Raw genomic sequence first — 19245 nt, forward strand, 5'->3', positions numbered from 1 at the left:
AGAAAATAGTTATTCGTGTGTGTATACATATAATGTGGATAGCTCATATATTGGCAATTGGATTTAAATCTTATACTACACATGAACAAAAATATCCCAAATCCAGGGGAACTCAGCATAAAGTGCCATTCCAAAGATAAAGCACGGGATTATAAACGAAACAAGCACTACCATGTGACTTCAAATATAATGTAGCCTGAAATTGGGTCTGATCCAGCACAAAATAACCACAGCCCTTCCAGCTACACAGACATCAGGTTTGAATGGTTGCACTGTAGCAACATGACACTTAATTCAGAAATATCAACTTGCTATAGAAATGCAGACAGTAAGGGATTGTCTAGACTGGGTGAAAGTATTTTGTAAAAACGTTTTTAGCTAAAACTAATACAAGAAGCAAGGGTAGTTTGATGTGTTAGCTGGTCAGGAAAAATGCGTGGGGAGATCCCCTTAATTAATTACTAATTTGTTTACATTTCTGTGTAAAGTCCCCACTTGGAAGTCATATGACCTCTCCGCCTCCCAGCTTCCCAGCTTTCTCCTTTTTTAGCACATCTACTTACACTGCTCTCCGGTCAAGAGCTACGTATCTGCTTGGCCTGCGTTCACACAGGCCTGCCAAGCACCGCTCGCTGTCATACCAGTAAAAATGGTGGGCCGGCCGCGGCACAGAACTTCAGCCATAAATACCACTTTGCTTCTTCAAAGCAATGTCGATACTCAGGCCCTGAAGTTAGTCCCAGGCTGTCCTCTCGACCTATCTCACTTCAGAAAAGAGGGTATTTAGGGCCTGGGTGCTCCCCCACTCAACGACGCCCCCTGTCAGTCCCGAGGTGTGCCCATTTTGGGGGGCAGAGATGGCAGATTACTCCACCAGCAAGCACCAGATAAGCCGACCCTGCCTGGTGCCCCTGGAGACCGGGTGCCCTCGCCGCCTGACATCCTGCTACCGCAGGAGGGCCTGGCCGAGCGGAGCGGAGCAGAGCTGGGCCCCCCAGCCGGCCCTACCTCCTCCGCCCCCGCTGCTGGGGCCTCCTGCCGTGGGGGGGCTCTTCCGCCCCCTGCCCCCAGAGCACAGACATGCTTCTCCCCTCCTTTTGCACAGGACACGCGTAGGGGATGGGTACGGACACAGCAAAGCAACATGTGCTCGTTTCCACAGGCCGGTGTTGTCAACCCAGTGACTATCCCCTTAGTTTTGCTCATTAACAGAAAGTCATTTCAGGTAATCCCATTATTTGGAAATAATTTGAAGGGTATATTGCACTGAAAAATTTCCCTAGCTGACTCGCTCTATTTACTGGTTGTGTTCAGCTCTTAACTTCAGTGTCAGTGCTAGCAAAGAGCAAATACGCAAGGCTCAAATCACAAATGCACATCTCATTTTTCAGACTTGTTCTAGGCTTTACTGTGACTTCCTTGAGCCATCATAATCACACTTATGTATGAGACTAATAGGCCATCTTTTATTTTGTAAATACTTTGTCCACAATCCAATTTCAGTCACTTTGCTCTCAGGCCAAATTCGTGCGCGTTTTTATCTAGAGAAAAGCTCTAGCTCTTCCGGCTGCATTCACTTTTGCAAGGGCACTGTCCTCAATCAGAACGTGTGAGGCCCTGCTTTATGAAATACTTAACGACTTTTAAGAGGAAAGCGGGAGATTAACCCTGTCCCAATGGTCAAGACAGCAGGGAGGCTGCCAAGCCGAACCAGCTCTTCGCCAGCGTTTGGGACAGTTCCAACGGGAGAGAACTGGTCGCACCCTACCTCCAAAAATCCTCTAGCCGGATGGTCGCTGAAGACATGAAAGGGATTTGAAATGACAGAAGAACGTGGCAGCTACGCTGTCTGGATCTCCATCATACCCTGGTTATGGATCCTTTCCTGGAGAGCGAGAGGTGCACGTTTCCTCGCAACCGCTCCTTGAATCTCCCACTTAGGGGGAATCGCTACGTGTCACGAAGAGCTGAGCGTGGCCTGCTGCTCCCACCCCGCTTTCCCTCCGAATTTAAAAACAATGCTATGCAGCTATGCTCCTGAATCAAGTCGCCTCTCCCCAACCTACGCCGAACGCCTGCGGGATTAAGCAGGACAGGAAGTCGCAGGGACAGGCTCCCTCGCTCTCAAGGTTTTTACGTGAAACTTGCCACCATAGCTGACAGGGCAACGAGCAGCTGCACGTTTCCGCTGCGTCTCCCCCCCCCCCGCCCCCCTTGCCACATCACCGGTACTCGTGCCACACTGTCAAGGAGGCAGGAAAACCGCAGAGCAGGGCGAGGGCGCCCGCAGCCCCGGCGCGCTGCCTCTGCCCTCCACAGAGGCGGCACAAAAAGTCCCCGCAGCGCTGCAGGCTGCCCAGGCCGATACGTGTTAGAGCGGCACCGTCCCCCGGGGCCCCCAAGGCCGAGGGCCCAAACCGCCCCCTGCGGTTACTTCACCGACAGGACATGGCCGCCGCCCCTCCCCTCCCCTCCCCTCCCCCCGCCGCCGGCCCCCTCCGCGTCACCTGACCGCGCGGCCGTTGGTGGCGTCACCGGCGCACGCGCCGCGGCCGTTGGCGGCGGGAGGGGCGGGGCGATGGCGCTGCTGGTGAGGGACCCGTTGGCGGCGCGGGCGCGGCCGTTGCCGCTGCCCCCCCCGGACGGCGGCGGCGGCCGCTCCGTGCGCGGCCTCCTCCGCGCCCGCGCTCGGGCCCTGGTGAGTTGAGGCGGCGGCGCGGGGTGGGGGGAACCGGCGGCGGCGGGGGAACCGGCTGCGCGTGGGGCTCCCCGTGTGCGCCCGTCCTCCTCCCCGCCAGGCCGGGGTCGCCCGAGCGTGTGCGGCTGCTGCGCGTTGCGGGCTGCGGCAGGGCTGCTCTCCCTCGCTTCAGTGTAGCTGGGCAGGAGGCTTTGATGGGGGGGGGGGGAGTCTTGTGATGGTGAAAGAGGTCAGCTTAAACCCATTTCGGTCCGTTTTTTTTTTTTTTTTAATGTTGCGTTTACCGTTCAGTGTAAACTTGCATCGGGAAACGGTGTTACGTGAAAACTTACCGGTTAATTTAAAATATGTTTAACCCCTGTGACGAACAGGAATTAAAACGCAGTGGCATAAGGAACGTTTATGCTTTAAGGTCTTTTGCGTTTTATTTCCATTCTGTTCCTTTAAAAGGGAAGGGGAGAAACCATTCCCTGATTGTTTGTTTTGTCGGCATGTTTCATTTTCAGTCAGTGACGTGACTAGATTTTGTTGTTTTCAGAACATTCCTGAAGAAAGTTTGTATGTGAAGTGTAATGGGCGACTGGCTAATGCTGAAGATGCACTGCAACATGGAGTTGTTTATAGCCTGGAACCAAGACTTTGTGGTGGAAAAGGAGGTTCGTTGCTTTACTGCTTCATGTTGATTGCAGCCTTGGTTTGAAAAAACGTATACCTTAAACTGTAAGGACAGTAGCAGTACCAGTAGGTTAGCTGGACTCCAGTAAGTGTATGTGTCTGTGGAATCAAGTCTATGAGTTAAAACCAAGGTCTGCTTGTAAAGCTGAGAAGTCACCAAGGAATCTTGCAGTTCAGCTGACAACTAGTGCTGGCAGTTCTTCGCATCCCTGGTCAGCTCAGCTCTGCTAGTAGAAGTCTCTAACATGTACCAAAGTGACTTCAGAGTCCCCATGCTATCTTTAAAAGTATCTAGCTCCTTAGGTTGCTAGGTAAATATTCCAGGTACAAACAGCCTGTAATTTGGGTAAGATACGTGGCGTAATTTGTTTCGTCGTGAAAACCTCTTATTTGAAAAATTACCTAAACGCCAGGAAGTCAGTATTCTAAGAACTAAAAAACTAAATCCAAAACAGTCTCCTTGTGTTGTCAGAATATTTTAACCGTGTTACACAAGCTGTGTGTTGTCATCACAGCGTGCATTCTGTCAAATGGAACATGATGGGTGAAGCAGGTTTAGCAGAGTAAATGCACAGAGTCAATGAAGCTTTGCTTTTTAAATCCAGTTCTCAGAGTTTTCCAGCTACTGAGCTAAAATGCTGAATAATCATGCAGTTTGGCCTTGGAATCCATCGCAGTTTGCTTTACCTTTTTCATAGTTTTAGGCAGAATTGAAAATAAATATTGTTGCTATGGTTTTTAAGTGCCCTGAAAGCAGAGCATCTGGTATGCTTCTTCTCACATTATCTGTCAGCTTCAGTTATCCTGGGATGACACAAGATGCGTATTCTGTGATACGCTTTGTGTTACTGACGTGCCATTGAGGTTAGTTAAAAATGGCCATTTCATGATATCATCTGTTTCCTTAAGTTTTCTTATTGTTTTGATTCTGTAACTTAAAAAAGCTTGATAAAACCAGGGAAGTAGAAACAGGTTAGAAATATTGAGACTGATTTCATGATCTCAAAGGATTATAAAGCATGCAGGCTAATAAGAGAGCTGAGCATTTTGTTATCAGGTTCAGTTCATCACCTGTGATGAAACTTACTGAAAGCATACTGACCTTACTGAAAGCATTACTGTTGATTTTTTGGGGAGCACTCTCAGCTAGATGTAGCAGCTAGGTCCTCATCGTCTTCAAAATGTAAAATTCAATGGAATGTTTAATGAGCTACAGAAATTCTGTTCGCCTATGGCAGTAATTGGTTTTGTTAGCTGAACAAAGTTCTTTTGCTGCCTCATGACATGCAATAGACTGTCTGGATTGGTAAATATTTGTAATGCTCCCTAAAGGTACTTTTGGGGCACTTTAACTAGAAGCTGAACAAATCTGCATTGCAGTCATAAGGAGCAGCCCTTGGCACTTTCAAATTGCTTTAAGGGTGATGTCAATATTAATGCACGTTTTTCTCTTTGAAGTAGTTAAGCAAGTGTCTTTTCTCTAATTTTGGAGAGTAAGCAGAGAGACTGAGTGACAGAAATTAAGAGTCTTGCCTCTGAGTAATTACAGGCTGAGGAATGTATTCAAATCTAGTTTTGGGGGCTTTCCAGAATAACGTTGTACATCGTCATCATCTTGAACTTTTTTTTTTTTTTTTAAGAGGTGAAAAGGGGGTTTAAGTTCTAAGTTTCAAGATCAAAGGGGCCTAAGGGGGAGGCATATCCTGGCTAAATTGGGAGGGACCAAAAATGCCACCTTGAGAGGAAGAAGATAGCAAGCTATTATGCTGGTGGAGTCCAGGAATAGCTTCTAACGTCAGAAGCGCCACACAGGTTCTAGTAACTCGAGAAGCCATCTGGCGTGGTATGAGGAGCGCAGAAATGAAATGACAGGTAAATGCTGGATGCCTTTTTTATTTGGTGTTTCACCATTTGACCCAACAAACAATTCTAACGTGACTTTCAACTTACTTTTGGTTTCAGTTGCACTGTGGGAAAGAAAAGTGTTGGATAGACAGTATTCTGTGATGAATTTTTTTCCTTGTGTAATAACTCATTGTGACCGACTGTCAGGATCCTAAATGCTACTTTGAAAGAGTGTAATTGTGTTTACCTTCTAGATTTCTCCGTTTGCTTCTGTTTAGCTAATTCTTGATTACTCTTTTGTCAGGTTTTGGATCTATGCTGCGAGCGCTTGGTGCTCAGATTGAAAAGACAACGAATAGAGAGGCTTGCAGAGATCTCAGTGGAAGGAGACTTCGAGATGTCAATCATGAAAAAGCGTGAGGCACTTTCTTAGAAACTGTCATTATAGAATAAACTGACCTTATAGCTCACTATCAACAAAAGAGGTCAAATGGAAGGCTGTTGTAGCAATGAAATTCTGTTATTCTTTACGCTAAATGAAGCAAAAGTGAACTCTTAAGCATGGATAGACTGGAAGTTAGCAGATATCGCCTGCTTGTTTTATTATAATTGTCCTTTGTCACAACATAGGTGTGGTTGTATTGCAGTCTGCCTGTGACAGTGTGATCTGCATCTCTTAGATTTCTCGTCTGACAGTCTTACAATTCTTCTATCTAAAGCTACGAAACCATGACACCGGGGAAATGTGACCTTACTGCTGTTTCTGTCTTCCAAAAGAAACTTTACTCTCTTCTCCGTAGTAGAATCTCTGTATATTCACGAGGTAAAATCCCTGGGTTGTTTTCTTCTTCTTCTTTTCTGGTTCTCTCCTATCCTAGCAGGTGGTGGAGGCATTCGAGAATTGCAAAGCAACAAACTAGCATTAGGTTAAATGTTGGAAGCCCTCTTAATTTCGTGGATCTGTCTTTCTGCAGGATGGCTGAATGGGTGAAACAGCAAGCAGAGCGGGAAGCAGGAAAAGAACAGAGGCGCTTGGAAAGGCTGCAGCGGAAACTTGCAGAGCCAAAGCACTTTTTCACAAATCCGGACTACCAGCAGCAGTGTCATGAGATGGCTGAACGACTAGAAGATTCAGTGCTTAAAGGTAATGAAGTTTAACTTCACTTACTTTTTTTCCCCCTCAAAAAATAAAGAAAACTAAGAACCCTTTAGTCTCACTCCAATATGAAAGTTTCACCCCAAAAAAAAAAAAAAACACAACACAGCTGACAGGCAGTGTTTCAATGGAATAATTGAATGAAATTTTAAATTCCAGTAAAATGAATTCCTTTTTTCTCTTTACTACTGCTGTTATTAAATCGCAGCAAACAGCGTAACGCGTGAAAGTGATGCTTCGTTGTACTGTGATTTTAGTATCTCGCATTAAATGCAAAATTCTGCAGAAGTAGTGATGCTAGTTCAGCAATAAAATTGTACGCCATCATTTTCTGGAAGAAGATAATATGTAAACAGATCTTGCATAACAACTAGAACCTGACTATAAATAGAAAATGTCTTGTGTCACTTATTGGTCTCTGTATTTATTTTGTTTAGCCACTGATTGTTGCCTTGCTGGCAACTTGATCGTGAAAATTTAGGCTGAATGGGACGTAGAATCTGAGAGTTCAGTTCAGGAATTAAATTTTGAGATGAAATTTTAAGATTAAAAGGATTGAATCTGTGCTTCAGTAAAGCTGTGTAGGAAGGCTTTTGCTGCTAGTGAGTTCATATTTTGAAGATTTGAGTCTCCACTAATGTGCAGCACTAGTGATTTTTTTTTTTTTGTTCTCAAAGTTACAGTTTTAAGTTAAATGTGAAATTGAAAAATAAGTAGAATTTACAACAAACAAGAATCATGTATTAACTTTGTTCCGAAGGATTGCAGGCCACTTCCAGCAAAGTAGTGTCACCGGGAACCAGCGATAGTCGGAAACGTCCAAATGAATCTGAAAACAATGGAACAAAATCTGGAAAAAGAAAATGTTTTTGGTAAGCCCTGTGGCTTGATAAGGCATTGAACAGGAGGTATAGGTTAGATATGTGTAAGTAAGCAGTCAATATCTTTATTTGAGATGCAGACTTAAATAGCAATAAATAAATTGAACCGATTAAATTGGAGAACTGAACGTAAACGTTGCTGCGTTTGACTACTTCTGTCGCAGCTGGAGCAAACAAACCAAACCTACAAAAAAAATGGGCACCCTTTGTCTTTTCCCTTCTAACATGGTTAAAATCTTTAGCTTCACTTGGCCTTCTTTCATTAATGGACTAATTGAATTTACAATGAATTCTTTAAAAAGTGCATATGAAATGATTTATTTTTTCCTGTCCTTTTTTACCTAATGTAATGTGAAAGGAAAGTCTTAGTGATTCCAGTAGTGTTTGGAGTAGCAGTACGTGTTGCACACTTCTCTGCTGGGAAAGCTGTGAAAAAGATACCCGTTTTTTGAGGGTGTTGGGTCCTGTTCAGTATTAGCAGTTTTTCCATTTACAGTGTAGAGTAAATTGTCCTGAGTAATTGGTAGGGTAGGTCAGTGCATCTCTCTGAAGCAACGTTTGGGAAGAGAAGTGATGCTTTTTTTTTTACAAATATTCATCCATTCTCACTTTTTAATGCGTTGCATGTGCCAGGCTGGGAGTGGAAGGATTGGATGATCCTGACAGTTCAGAATGTGATGATGACAGTGAAGATGATTCTGCTCATGCATCTGGAGGAAGTTGTCCATCGAGCAGCAGATATAATGAAACTGCTGAAAATTCAAATGAGTGTTCAAGTAGCTCTGTGGATTCAGTAGAGTATAGTTCAGCTACCAATGCTGAGAAACCGCTGGAGCATCCGGAAGGTACTGGAAGAGATCTGCAAAGGGAGGCAATTGCAGGGGAGCAGACTGAAATTCCAAGTGCTGAAAATGGTGAAATGGCAAAGACCGGGAAAGAAGATGCCCAGGGAAAGAATGAAGCAACCAAAGCTCTGAAAGAAGGAGAGCGAGAAAATGTTTCTTCTAAGGCACAGGAAACAAACCAGATACAGAGCACGGTAAGCAGGAAGCAGTACAAAATATGCTGTGTCTTTTTCTTCCATTGCTTATATTCAGTCACTTTTTCTATCCCCACAGAAGGGGGACAGCATTTGTGTCATCTGACTTGAACGCATGAGCTACAAGTGCCTGAATTAGAATCATAGTCTTCCTAAGCAGTCAATAGAATCTCCAGAGTGTGATTCAGAGCTCATAAAATCCCGGGGTTAAAAAGGGGAAATACCTTAACTGAATATGCATTGGCACTACTTAGAAAAAAAGGAATATGCTGGTTAATGGAATTGCAGCCAAAGAGGGCTCTCAGTTGGCAGTGTCTTCACTGACCCCTGTTATTTCCCCACAGAGAAAGTTGAATTGTAGTGTAGTAGCAGAGTCTTGAAAGAGTCTAAATAGATTGGATTAAGGGAGAGCTTTAAGTCTGTCACACAGATCGAGATTTTAGTAGTCTCGAGTTTCTACTAAGGTCCTGTTGCTCTTTGCCATCTAGTGCTGCCTTTTCTGAGATGTTTGGTCCTCTGTTTTTTTTCCTGCATTGCATAGTTAGACACACTGTGGGTCCAAAATCCTCTCTTTCGGAGGAAGGGAGTAAATATCCCTTCTGTAGTATGAAAGACTTCTATCCTTTTTTTTTTTTTTTTTTATTTGTGTTACTAAGCACAGTCCAACTTCACTAAACTTACTTATAAGATAATTTGATCTTAGTGTTTTACCACATTTACCACATTGTTTAAAATAGAAGTTGTTCTAAGTAGAAGCTCCCTACACCAATCAGATGATCAGTCTGTCTTAGTTTCTTATAGGTATAAAAGAATTTAATCTCGTTCCTAGAGAACCCTGCGAATCTAGCTCAAACTTCAGTTCTTATTTGAGCATGAAAGTCTGAAAGCAGCAGCTTCTTCACTAAAGGCACAAGATTAATATAAGTGAAAGACTTCATCTGAGTTTGCAAAGAATGGTGGAAGAGTAGATTTAAAATTAATCATCTGTCAGTGATGAAAGCACTTCTCTACTGTTCCAATACCGTGATCTCTGCTGTCGATCTGGGCTCATGTCAGAGCTCCCTCAGCCATACCATGAGCAGCACTGACCATGAGGTTGCTTCTTTGGTGACTGATTGGTGGGTAGCTGGCGACTGGGATTGTTGTGTTGTTGAAGAGGCTTTGAATCTCTCAGCCAGGAGAGAATGCAACTCTTCCCACTGAACTGGTGAAAGCCCAGATAATCTTTAACAGCGAAAGTTGCCAATACTTGTGCTTGCTTGCCCCTTCTTGAATATTACTACTTAGATTTTGGGGGGATAATGAATCCAAGCTTATTCTTACCATAAAACAAAGCATATCTTTGTTTTCCGACCAGAGAGGTGCTTGGATTTTCTGCCTCTGTACAGCTTGAACAGAAAGTCTCTGTCAGTTGCCACTGCTAATGACTGAATTCAGATAAGTGAAAGGGAAATTTAGTACAGTTAAAAGGGGAGGGACGAAATCAAGGATGTAATCTGGGAGGTTATAACTTTGTCGTCTACTGTATTATTAGACCTAGCACATTTTAAACTGGATGTTTACCATTCTCCAGCGTTTACCTTTTGCTCAGTATTTGCAAGACTGTCTTATTTTTGGAACAGGAAACTCCACCAATGCTGTGGCAGATTGCTGTTGCAGGTGGAAATATTTTTACAATAGTCATTGATGGATTTTGTAAGAGTAGGACTAGGATAATGAGGTAACCAATCTTTTTTGGTATGCTTAGCAGGACAAAGGTTCTCATTCTGTTAGCGATAACTGTTTTTGCTGAACTCGTAACTGAGTGGTTTCATTCCCGCTGCTTGTGTTATTTGCTCTGCAGTCCCGTTGATAGCTCCAGCATGATACCTTTCATAAGACTAATAGATGCTTAAGTAGCCAATGAGTGGGCCTAGACTTATATTCTTTTCAGTGGGTGTTACTAAACTCCACTGTTCTGAATCGTCCTTGAAGGACGGACTGTGGAAGGTCCTGAGCAACCTGCTCTAGCTTACCCAGCTTTGAGCAACGGCTTAAGACTAGATGACCTCCAGAGGTCACATCCTCTTTCAACTACTGCATGATTCTGTGAATACATCAATTTCATCTTAAGATTCAGTTTTCTTCCCTTTTTGTGAGTCAGGATGAGATGTGAAATTAAGAACTTGCTGTTCTGTAAAGCCTTACTGAAAAGAGGATGCTTTGATATACATTTTTTTCGTTGCAGTGCAACTGCTTTAGAAATGAGAACTGTTCATCCCTTTTCTTTATTACAGCTCAGGGATATGTGGTCATAGTCCCCACCTGATTAGAAAGGGGCCAATAGCTTTGTCATGCCTCTGGGAACCAAGCTTAAGCTACTGAACTGCTAGGTGAGATGGTAGCTTCTCAATTTTAATTCAGTTTTCTTGGGAGTACTTAACTTTTCTAAGTATAAAAACTGTATTGACTATTCTGTCTTCAGAGGAGAAGGATTAAAATACTGACGCTTAACGTCCTTTATTTCACTCTGTTCTCATTTGTGTGTTGGAAGTAGAATGTGTTAATTCTGCTGAGACAGTTTAAAACATTCGGTTGTGCTCATATCATTTAAAATGACCAGTTGTGCTCGTATCGTTTGAAATGACCAGGGCTTCTCTCTTGGGAGCAGTGTACATTGCAGGCCTGAGGACATCTGCAGCTTGTTAGAGCAAGCCTTTAACTAAATAGGCAGCACAGGCACTGCAAGGAGTGGAATTGCAGCTGCACAGCTAAACGCTGGGAGACAAGCACACCTAAGCATTCAGCCAGCTCTTGGGTGTATTACCTCTGCTGAGATTTGCATATTTTATGGTTAGGCTGCTAGCAGTGCTTGAGCTAGCTTCAGTTTGCTCGTACATCATGCATACCACTCTGCCTGGATGCCGAAGGTATCCCTAATTATGAGAATACCCAACATAATATATATGGCAGCATTGCTCAGCTGTATTACCTGAAGTAATTGGGCCTTTGAGATAATCCTTTTCAAAAGTCTACTGTAAAATGAAGTGTTTTATGTTTGTTTTGTTTCCTTATCCCCTGCCCCGTTTTCAGGAAGAAAATAAAGGAATAGTAGTCATGGGATGTTTTTCCTCTTTGCAGGAGATGGAAGCAATAGACCTACTGGCATTCAACTCTGCTGCTGAAATGGAAGTGCTGGGATTAGATAAACTGAAGTTGGAACTGATGGCTTTAGGACTGAAATGTGGAGGAACTTTACAGGAAAGAGCAGCAAGACTTTTTTCAGTGAGAGGTCTCCCTAGAGACCAGATTGATCCTGCCTTATTTGCAAAGCCTTCTAAAGGGAAAAAAAAGTGAATTTTAAATTGATTTTGTTTCTGAGTGCTTTTCCATTTTCTTTACTGTCATTCTGTACGGCCACCTAGAAAGAATTCCTTGGCATCTCTAGATAGTTTCTGGTTTCTAGTTTTAATGGAGTTTGATTAATGTAAAACAGAGTAAGTTGCTAGATAGATAGCTATGCGTTCAGTATTAAAGGAGTGAAACTGTTGTCTTTTGATGTGCTTTAGAAATGGTTATAACAAGTCTTAATGCAAGAGGTAGAAGGAAAGAAATAACCTGACTGTTTTCCAGAAGATTAGTGTATGACACTGTCATCACCTATTTTAAGAAAAATAGCAATCCTTTCTTAGCTTTATATCGACTCTTCTTTAACGTTTATTGCAGTCAGTACAATTGCAACTGTCAAATGGCAAACATCAAACACGTGATCCAGGCTCAAAAGCTGAAGCCTCTTTATATGAAGAGAACATTTTTGTATGGATGAGGTTAATATAAATAAATGCACTGTTTTGTGAATTTTGTGGGACGTCAGATATCAGTATGACAGTTATTAATTGGTGTAAATATTTCTTTCATAAGAAGTTAAATAAAGGAGTTTTCTTATTCTGCTCTTGAAACGTCTCTGAAGGGAGAGAGTCATGTCCTCAAGAAATTAGAACATTTGTTGGTTACTGAAGTTAATAAGATGCAAAATGATCACCTAAAGTTGAAAGGGAAGTTTAGGATAGGATAGGGTAGTTTTAATTTTTTTTTTCCAAGGGTAAAAGCAATGGAATAGTCTCCCAAGGACGTGAATATCTACACCGGTGGTGCTTCGTCCTGGAGCACTGTCTGTAGCCTCGGTGCCAGGAGCCATCCTGTGAGGTGGTACGGACTGTGCTGGAAGGTCAGTGCACTCACGTGACTGTGGATGCAGCTCCCACCTTTCTTGAGGGCTTTTTAAAAATGTTTAACTCAGTGCCTCAGATTTCAGATTTTACCACCATGTGCTGAAGAGTGTTATATGATCTGCTTATGTGATTTTCTTGGATAAACATTTGAAAAATTAAAAATTACTCGTGTCCTGTCCTGACATGATGCCAGCAGTTTGTCTGTAGTAAAGTTTGGCTCAAACAGTAAAGTTTTTTGGAACTGCAATACTGAAAGGAAATAGCTATGTGTGCCAGGGCATCAGCTGACTTGCATAGTATTTAATGTTTCTGACATGAGCAGTTTATATCTAATGTTTCAGTCAGCAATGACTCGATTTTGCAGTCTTAGTTATAGCCTTTCTGCTTCTCTGTTAGAATTTGTTTATGCTTGGAAGTTAGTTTTGGAATGAGCGAGCCTATTAACTTTAAAGCTCAAGGATTTATTCCTGACAAACTCTGTAGGCAAGCTGTTAAAACAGTTGTGTTCATGCAGCTGCTCCAAAATGCTGATTAATCTGACAGTTTTATACTTCCATCACCAGTGTGACCTGTTCTGCACCTCGCATGTATGCGGAGGAAGCTGAAGTCACGAATGGCTCCTCATTAGATCTACTGGAGAGAGATTATCGCTTCTGGTCACAAATCCTCCTAACAGAGCCTGTGTCATCCAGCCAAACTGAAAACTGCACAGCGGTGCAGCGGTCTCGGTCTTTGGTGTTGTGTTCCCAGATACGTTGTTAGAAAACGAGGTTGGAAGATTTATTGCTCTAAACGTTTATCCCCTGAAAGTTTCCAAGTAACCAATCCTGATGTATACTTTCATCCCTGTGAAAGTTACCGGGGTGGGGTGGGGGGGGGGGGAGGGCACAGGAGCCTCGTGCCGCCAGGTGTCGCTGCGCCCCAGGGCGGCAGCGGCCCTCTGCAGTTCAGTGACCTGCAGGGAGACCTGTAGGGTTGGGAGCTCTTAGCAGACCCAAGAGCCACTTTTTCTAGCATTGTTTTGAGTAAGTTCTAATTTGGAGGGGACTGTGAAGGGTTACTGAAGCAAGGTGTAGAAATTAGGAAGTACGGAATTCATTTGGTCATGCAGCAGCTGATGCTGGGGCAAGTGAAAAAACACTTTTGTGCTTTAGTTTTTCTACCTGCAAAACAGATTTGAAATATTTGCATATTTGCAAACATATTTTCGCTGATTAAATAAAAGGTTCTGTGAGTACAAAATATTATAATATGTACATCTTGGGGGCACTCAGTCGAAAGTCCCCTTGGGATCCCAAAGTTCTGTACCGACATTCACAAGTTGAGCTTCATCAGCGTCCCTGGGATTTATGAGAAGGACAGGGAGATGTTTGCAGTGGTGTTAAGCTTGCCATCATATGTGAATTCAGCACCTGCAGGTGTATTTGACACTGTTCTGAAAACAGTTCATGATATTTCAGCACCAAATTATTAAAGCACATTTAAACTTTTATCTACATATAGATAGATATCTATATATATACACCTACATATGTGATCCAAAAGTACTGAACTTGCCGTTTTGCAGGTTGCATGTCAACCAGATTATACTAATGACAATGATTTATATACAGCAAATGCTATCCTAGGAAAAGGGATGTTTAGCGGAAGAAACTGACTTGACGTGTCTGACACTGCTTTATAAGGGAGTCTAGGACAAAAAAGAAAGACATTAAGACTCTGAAAATCGCATCTCATGGGGGTCATGGCAGGACACATTGTCCCTGGGGAGAAAGGAGACGGTTTGTTTACTGAGTCTGTTTCACCAGGAAACTGGAGCAGAGGGTCTCTAGGAGGTCACCTCAACAAAGTGACGTTTTGCTGGCATAAATGTGTCAGCTGTAAGAACTCTTGGGTGCCACCAGCAGTCCAACTGAGGTGGCAAACTTTTAGTGTGTGTACTGCTATTCTCAAAAAGGCATATGCATCAGCTGGGTCAGGAGAGTACTCAGTTACGTGAACACGTTGAAATGAGGGGATGTTTCTCTGTAATGGGGCAAGGACTGTATGAACTAAAATAGGATTAGGCCAATTTAATGACAGGTGTTGGCAGCAACTCTTGCTTAAGCTAGTTCCTCCTCGCTGCAGTTGCAGCCTTTTTTCAGCTGCTCTTGCACAACTGTTTCAAGACCACCCCAAATGCGAAGTCAGACATTTGCCTTTTTGGGTTGTTTTTCTTGTTAAGCCAGATCAATTCCCTGATGTGGCGTTGTGGCACGGCTCTGACAAAGTTGTGTCGGCACAGCGGAAGTAGCGCTGCAGTGGGTAGGGAATAAACAGTGGTTGGTGAGGAGGGACTGGAATATCTTCAACCAGCAGTACCACCAAAAACTCGGTATTGTGAAACCGTCTTCAGTAAGGCCCGAATTAAAAGAATTATGCTACGTCTCTGTTAGCGTACCTTGAACTGTTCTTGACCAGCTTCACATACAGGCATGTTTATTCTGGAATAATTGTTTAGCCTCTGTTGAGCTAAACAGGAAGAAATGCTTGCTCTGGAGCATGTCTACGTAAAAGGTTAGTCTAGGGCAACTGCATGTGTAGACAGTCTCACCAGCGCTTGCCTGCAAGGCTAGACTGTTCCCTGTCCATAAGCGTCCTTCAGAAAAGAGCGAGATGACAAGTAGGACTCAAACTGATCCTTCAACAAACAGAAACAAATAAAGTGCTTGAAGCTCTCTTAAGAATCAGGGCAACAAAAGAAAGAATTCAGCACATACCAGTTAAAAAAAAGAATATGAACTGAAACTGTTCCAAGGTAGTAGGGGCCATTTCCATAGGATGAGGCAAGGATGGAGGGAATCTGGAGAATGAATGGCCTCATAATAGAGGAGATCTTCCAAGTTCAGAGGCAAGAGTTTGTGGTGCCCCTGCCTGTATCTTCCTTACTCCAAGAATGAATGCAGCTTTGGATTTCCGAAATGTCCTTCTGGTTATAAACGCACCAGAGCTATGAATGTCTTTCTAAAGAGAAGATTCGTGCTCCTACACAAACACTTCCCAAACAAGCAAGAGGTGTGTATTAGAGAATTCTTCTGAAGAGCGTCATTTTAAATGCATTTATTTCAAACATCTAAAAGATTTAGAGCGCTGACATGGTTTTGCTAGCACTAGTAATAAGGATACAGAGAGCATGCAGGAATTTCTTCCTTTCATTTTCTTAATAAGACCACTTCTGCACTTGCTACTGTAGGTGGCACTGAGCTAATGGAAGAGGATGTGTCCCGTTTCTGGCAGTGCTGATGCAACAGCACTTTGACTGAAAAAAACCTATGACCGTAGTCCCTAATTCTGCCATGTGGTGCACACACACACTGTTGCTGCAGAGCTAGGGTATTAGGTCACATTTAAATGATTATTTTTCTGTTCCAGAAACAATCAAGACTGAAGTTAAATCATTTTGATCCAACTGAAATTCATTCCTATTCAAGATTTAATTCCTGGGAGAATTGTGACATTTGAAAGGCGTGTTTCTCCTAATTTCCGTTCTCGGTAAGGTGCTATTTTTAAATTATAAATGATCCTCTGAAACATTTAGCTCGAGATGTTGAGGACAGCACCCTGATTAGTTAACACAACTGCTTCACAACGGGCTTTGCTTTCCATTCTAACTGATTAATTATGATGACTTTGCAGATTAACATAATTAATGGCACCGGAGCAGAGGGAGGTGTCAACTATTCTGACCCCCTCCAGCTCTCGGGGAGGGGTTTGGCAGGCACTGCCGCTTTCCGCACTGCTAGAGAGTCAGCAGGGGCTCGCACCACCCGAGACTTGGTCTGAATTTAGACTGAGCAGTTGCGCCCTGTTTGGGAAGCGTCCAGGTGGCCTGAATACTTGCGTGTCCTTCGTGTCCTGGTTCTGCCCTCTGTGCGTCTCTAGGCAGGCACAAGGAGTTGGGGCTTTGCACAAAACTTGGAGTACGAAAGGCGGCAGGAAGCCCTTCAAAGACCTACCTGCAATGTGTGGAGAGAAGAGGAGTGTTTGTAAGGAACAGGTCAGTCTGTTAAACATCTGCTGGAAGTATTACACAGCTCAGGAAACACGTCACTGGATTTCCAGTGGCTATAGATGATACCTTATGGCCTGTATGATATTGTGTCCAGTGTAAGGTAACTAGCTGAGACCTCGTAAGGACGAGGGAGACCGGGCTGCAAGCTGGCAGCTGCCTGAGGAATAGCAATTACGACTTGATTGCATTCATTTTCAGCAAACAGAAAACAAAGTCTAAGGGAAATACAGGTACTTGGCCTTTCACAGGGACAGATTTACCATCACTAAGAACATTAGAAGGATGAAAAAAGTAGGCAGAAAAATGCGAATAAACATTAGGAGCGTCCTTAAAATGAAATTACTAAATAGCTTTAAAAAAAAAAAATCCCCGACCTAGCAATTGTCAAAAAGGAGACCGTGATCGCTGGCTCGGTGACAACATTTTGCTGTTCCCAGTATCTCCAGCTAACTTACCATTCCCTGCCGTGGTTGAAAACTGTTCCTTGGCCATTTTGCACCTGCTGGTTTAGCTACTGAAGACTGCAACTTCCACGCAGCTCAGGAGTGCTGCCGTAGCCCTGTAGCTTAGGAATGATGGCAGCGACTGAGAATAAAGTTTTATTCTATTAAGCCAAGAGGTGATTTCTGTACTTCTGGTGTCCTCTGCTTGTAGAGTCTTAAGCTGGCCAGACCTTGTATGAATCCTGGGAGCTGCTCTGCAGTGGGCTCTGGAATTGCTCCGGTGGGTTTAGCCTTGGCGCTTAGTTGGGCCCCGGCATGTCCTGAGCCTGCGTTCGAGGGAGCTCGGCGGCTGTTCCTGCAGAGCAGTCCTCCACCGCTGCCCTCCGTCCGCGCGGGCACAGTCCGTGGCCCGTCCTCCGTGCGGTCGGGGACCAGCGGCAGGAAGAGAAGCCGGCGCTCCTGATTCAGAGTCCTTTGCTTTAACTGCTAGATCTGAGTGACTCGGGGCCGAGGGAAGGTGTTGCCTGAGAGAAGGGAGGTCAGCGGTTGCAGGAGGCTGGGAGGGCAAGAGCCGCTCGCTGCGGGGAGCTTACCGCCGGGCCTGCCGCAGGGGAGAGGGCAGAGCTGCCTGTGCTGGTCATCGCGCTCTGAGCTAGCGCTGCAACCTGGAGCCCAGAGCAGCGTGGCCAAAATGCACTGGGAAAGGCTGTGAGCTGCTTGTCAGCTTAGGCCAACGAACCAACAGGCCTGGGCCAAGCGTCTATCTAGCGGTCCGTCTAGTCTGAAGTCCTTCTATAACTGGCGTGGGTTGCCACCTCTTCAGGCTCACGCGCAGATGTACGTGTTACAAGGCACAAACACAACAGCTGCCTGGTGGTCAGGAGAGAGGCCATGGGGTGACTGGGGTGCAGGCCGGTCCCGGCATCCCGGCAGAAACGCGCGGATGTGCGTCCGCTCTCCTGCACCTGCTCCAGGAACGGAGACAGGAACGCAGGTTCCTGTCTGAGAATCCAGCACTTTTCGCAGGACTTAATTTCACATTTCATTAATGGCAAAACCCAGAAAATATTGGAGCAGGCTGTTAAACAGCTCCTTAAAAATGTCATCGTCCCGAGGGAATCACACAGCAGCCTGAAAAACTCTCCACCTCCCCCTTTCTGTTTGCCTTGGGTTGCCCTTTCCCAGACTCCAGCTGTTCTCAGGCAAAGCCGGAGGAACTGCCCTGATTATCACCTTTGCTCAGATGTGGATTGGGCATTTGACTTTCTACTTACACCAGCAATTAGAAGGCCGCTATGAAAGGCAAAGTGTCAGACACTCTTTGTAGGAGTTTGTGAAATGCAAAAGTGGGGGGAGGCAAGAGAGGGAGAGGAAATAAGGTCTCACCAGCAGGATAAAGATGCAACTTATCATAGATTTTGAAAGAAAATGGGAGAGCAGCCTTGGTTCAAAAGAAAACACGGAAGGATCACACAGGGCAATTTAATTCAGCTACCAATGGCGTTTAATATAGATTGAAGCCTCTGTTCTTGCTCCTAAAATGTAATAGTAATGGAGAGGGAAAGCTTCTGTCACAGTAAAGTGCTGGTGTCCTGCCCGAGCCTCTCCTGGGAGAAAAGCTTTCATGAGACTTAATAGATTTCCCTGTGTCCAGCTCTATTAAGTATTCCAGGAGCTCACGGGACGTGTTTTGAGAAATGCCGTGCAGGCAGCTCAGAGCGCACATCCGTGATCAGCTTTAGCCCGGATATACTGGCACTGCAAACAATTACACGAGTGCTTAATTTTAAGCATGGGACTAACAGGGCTTTAAGCACTAAATGTGAAAGGCACACGTTTCTTTCTTTTTCTTGAGCACCAAGTGGGTGATTTGTGCTTTCAATATTGCAGGAGGTTGACCACTGTTTTAACATTGTTTTTGCCTTAAAGCATCTTTCCTTTTTTTTTTTTTTTCTGGAAATCATTTCTACTTATATGTGCTTCATTAAGCCCCTGCGCTGCTCTTCCTTTTTTTGCAACGGAACATAATTGTTAATGCTGAAACAAGCTGCCACCCTGTACATAAGATGTTCTCTCTTTCCTCAGGGACTGCGTTGCCACTCAGATGGAAAGAATAACATGACAGCTTGACAGGCTACGCATATGTTACAGGTTGTACCAATATAAAAGCAGCAAGATAGCACACAAAAGAGATCACGGAAAATGCAGCCTGGACCAAAGATGACAGGCTGGGAGATCGTTTTCTG

The 19245-nt window shown here is 44.2% G+C and overlaps 1 protein-coding gene across 1 annotated transcript; it reads left to right on the forward strand.

The window, feature by feature from the left end:
* Nucleotides 1–2539: 2539 nt before the first annotated feature.
* On the forward strand, nt 2540–12670 carry SDE2 (SDE2 telomere maintenance homolog). Its single transcript, XM_068940151.1, has 7 exons — nt 2540–2698; nt 3237–3354; nt 5523–5634; nt 6193–6362; nt 7135–7246; nt 7889–8294; nt 11415–12670. Exons 1-7 carry the CDS (start codon nt 2579–2581, stop codon nt 11628–11630), a joined length of 1254 nt encoding a protein of 417 aa, XP_068796252.1. The 5' UTR covers nt 2540–2578; the 3' UTR covers nt 11631–12670.
* The last annotated feature ends 6575 nt before the right edge of the window (nt 12671–19245 follow it).

This window comes from Struthio camelus, chromosome 3 (assembly GCF_040807025.1).
Source record: "Struthio camelus isolate bStrCam1 chromosome 3, bStrCam1.hap1, whole genome shotgun sequence".
In the NCBI taxonomy this organism is placed as follows: Eukaryota; Metazoa; Chordata; class Aves; order Struthioniformes; family Struthionidae; genus Struthio; species Struthio camelus.

Coding starts and splice junctions, on each gene's coding strand:
- SDE2 (XM_068940151.1), top strand. CDS start 2,579: ATGGCGCTGCTGGTGAGGGACCCGTTGGCGGCGCGGGCGCGGCCGTTG. Junction 2,699..3,236: donor GCGCCCGCGCTCGGGCCCTG/GTGAGTTGAGGC, acceptor TGTTGTTTTCAG/AACATTCCTGAAGAAAGTTT. Junction 6,363..7,134: donor AGAAGATTCAGTGCTTAAAG/GTAATGAAGTTT, acceptor TTTGTTCCGAAG/GATTGCAGGCCACTTCCAGC.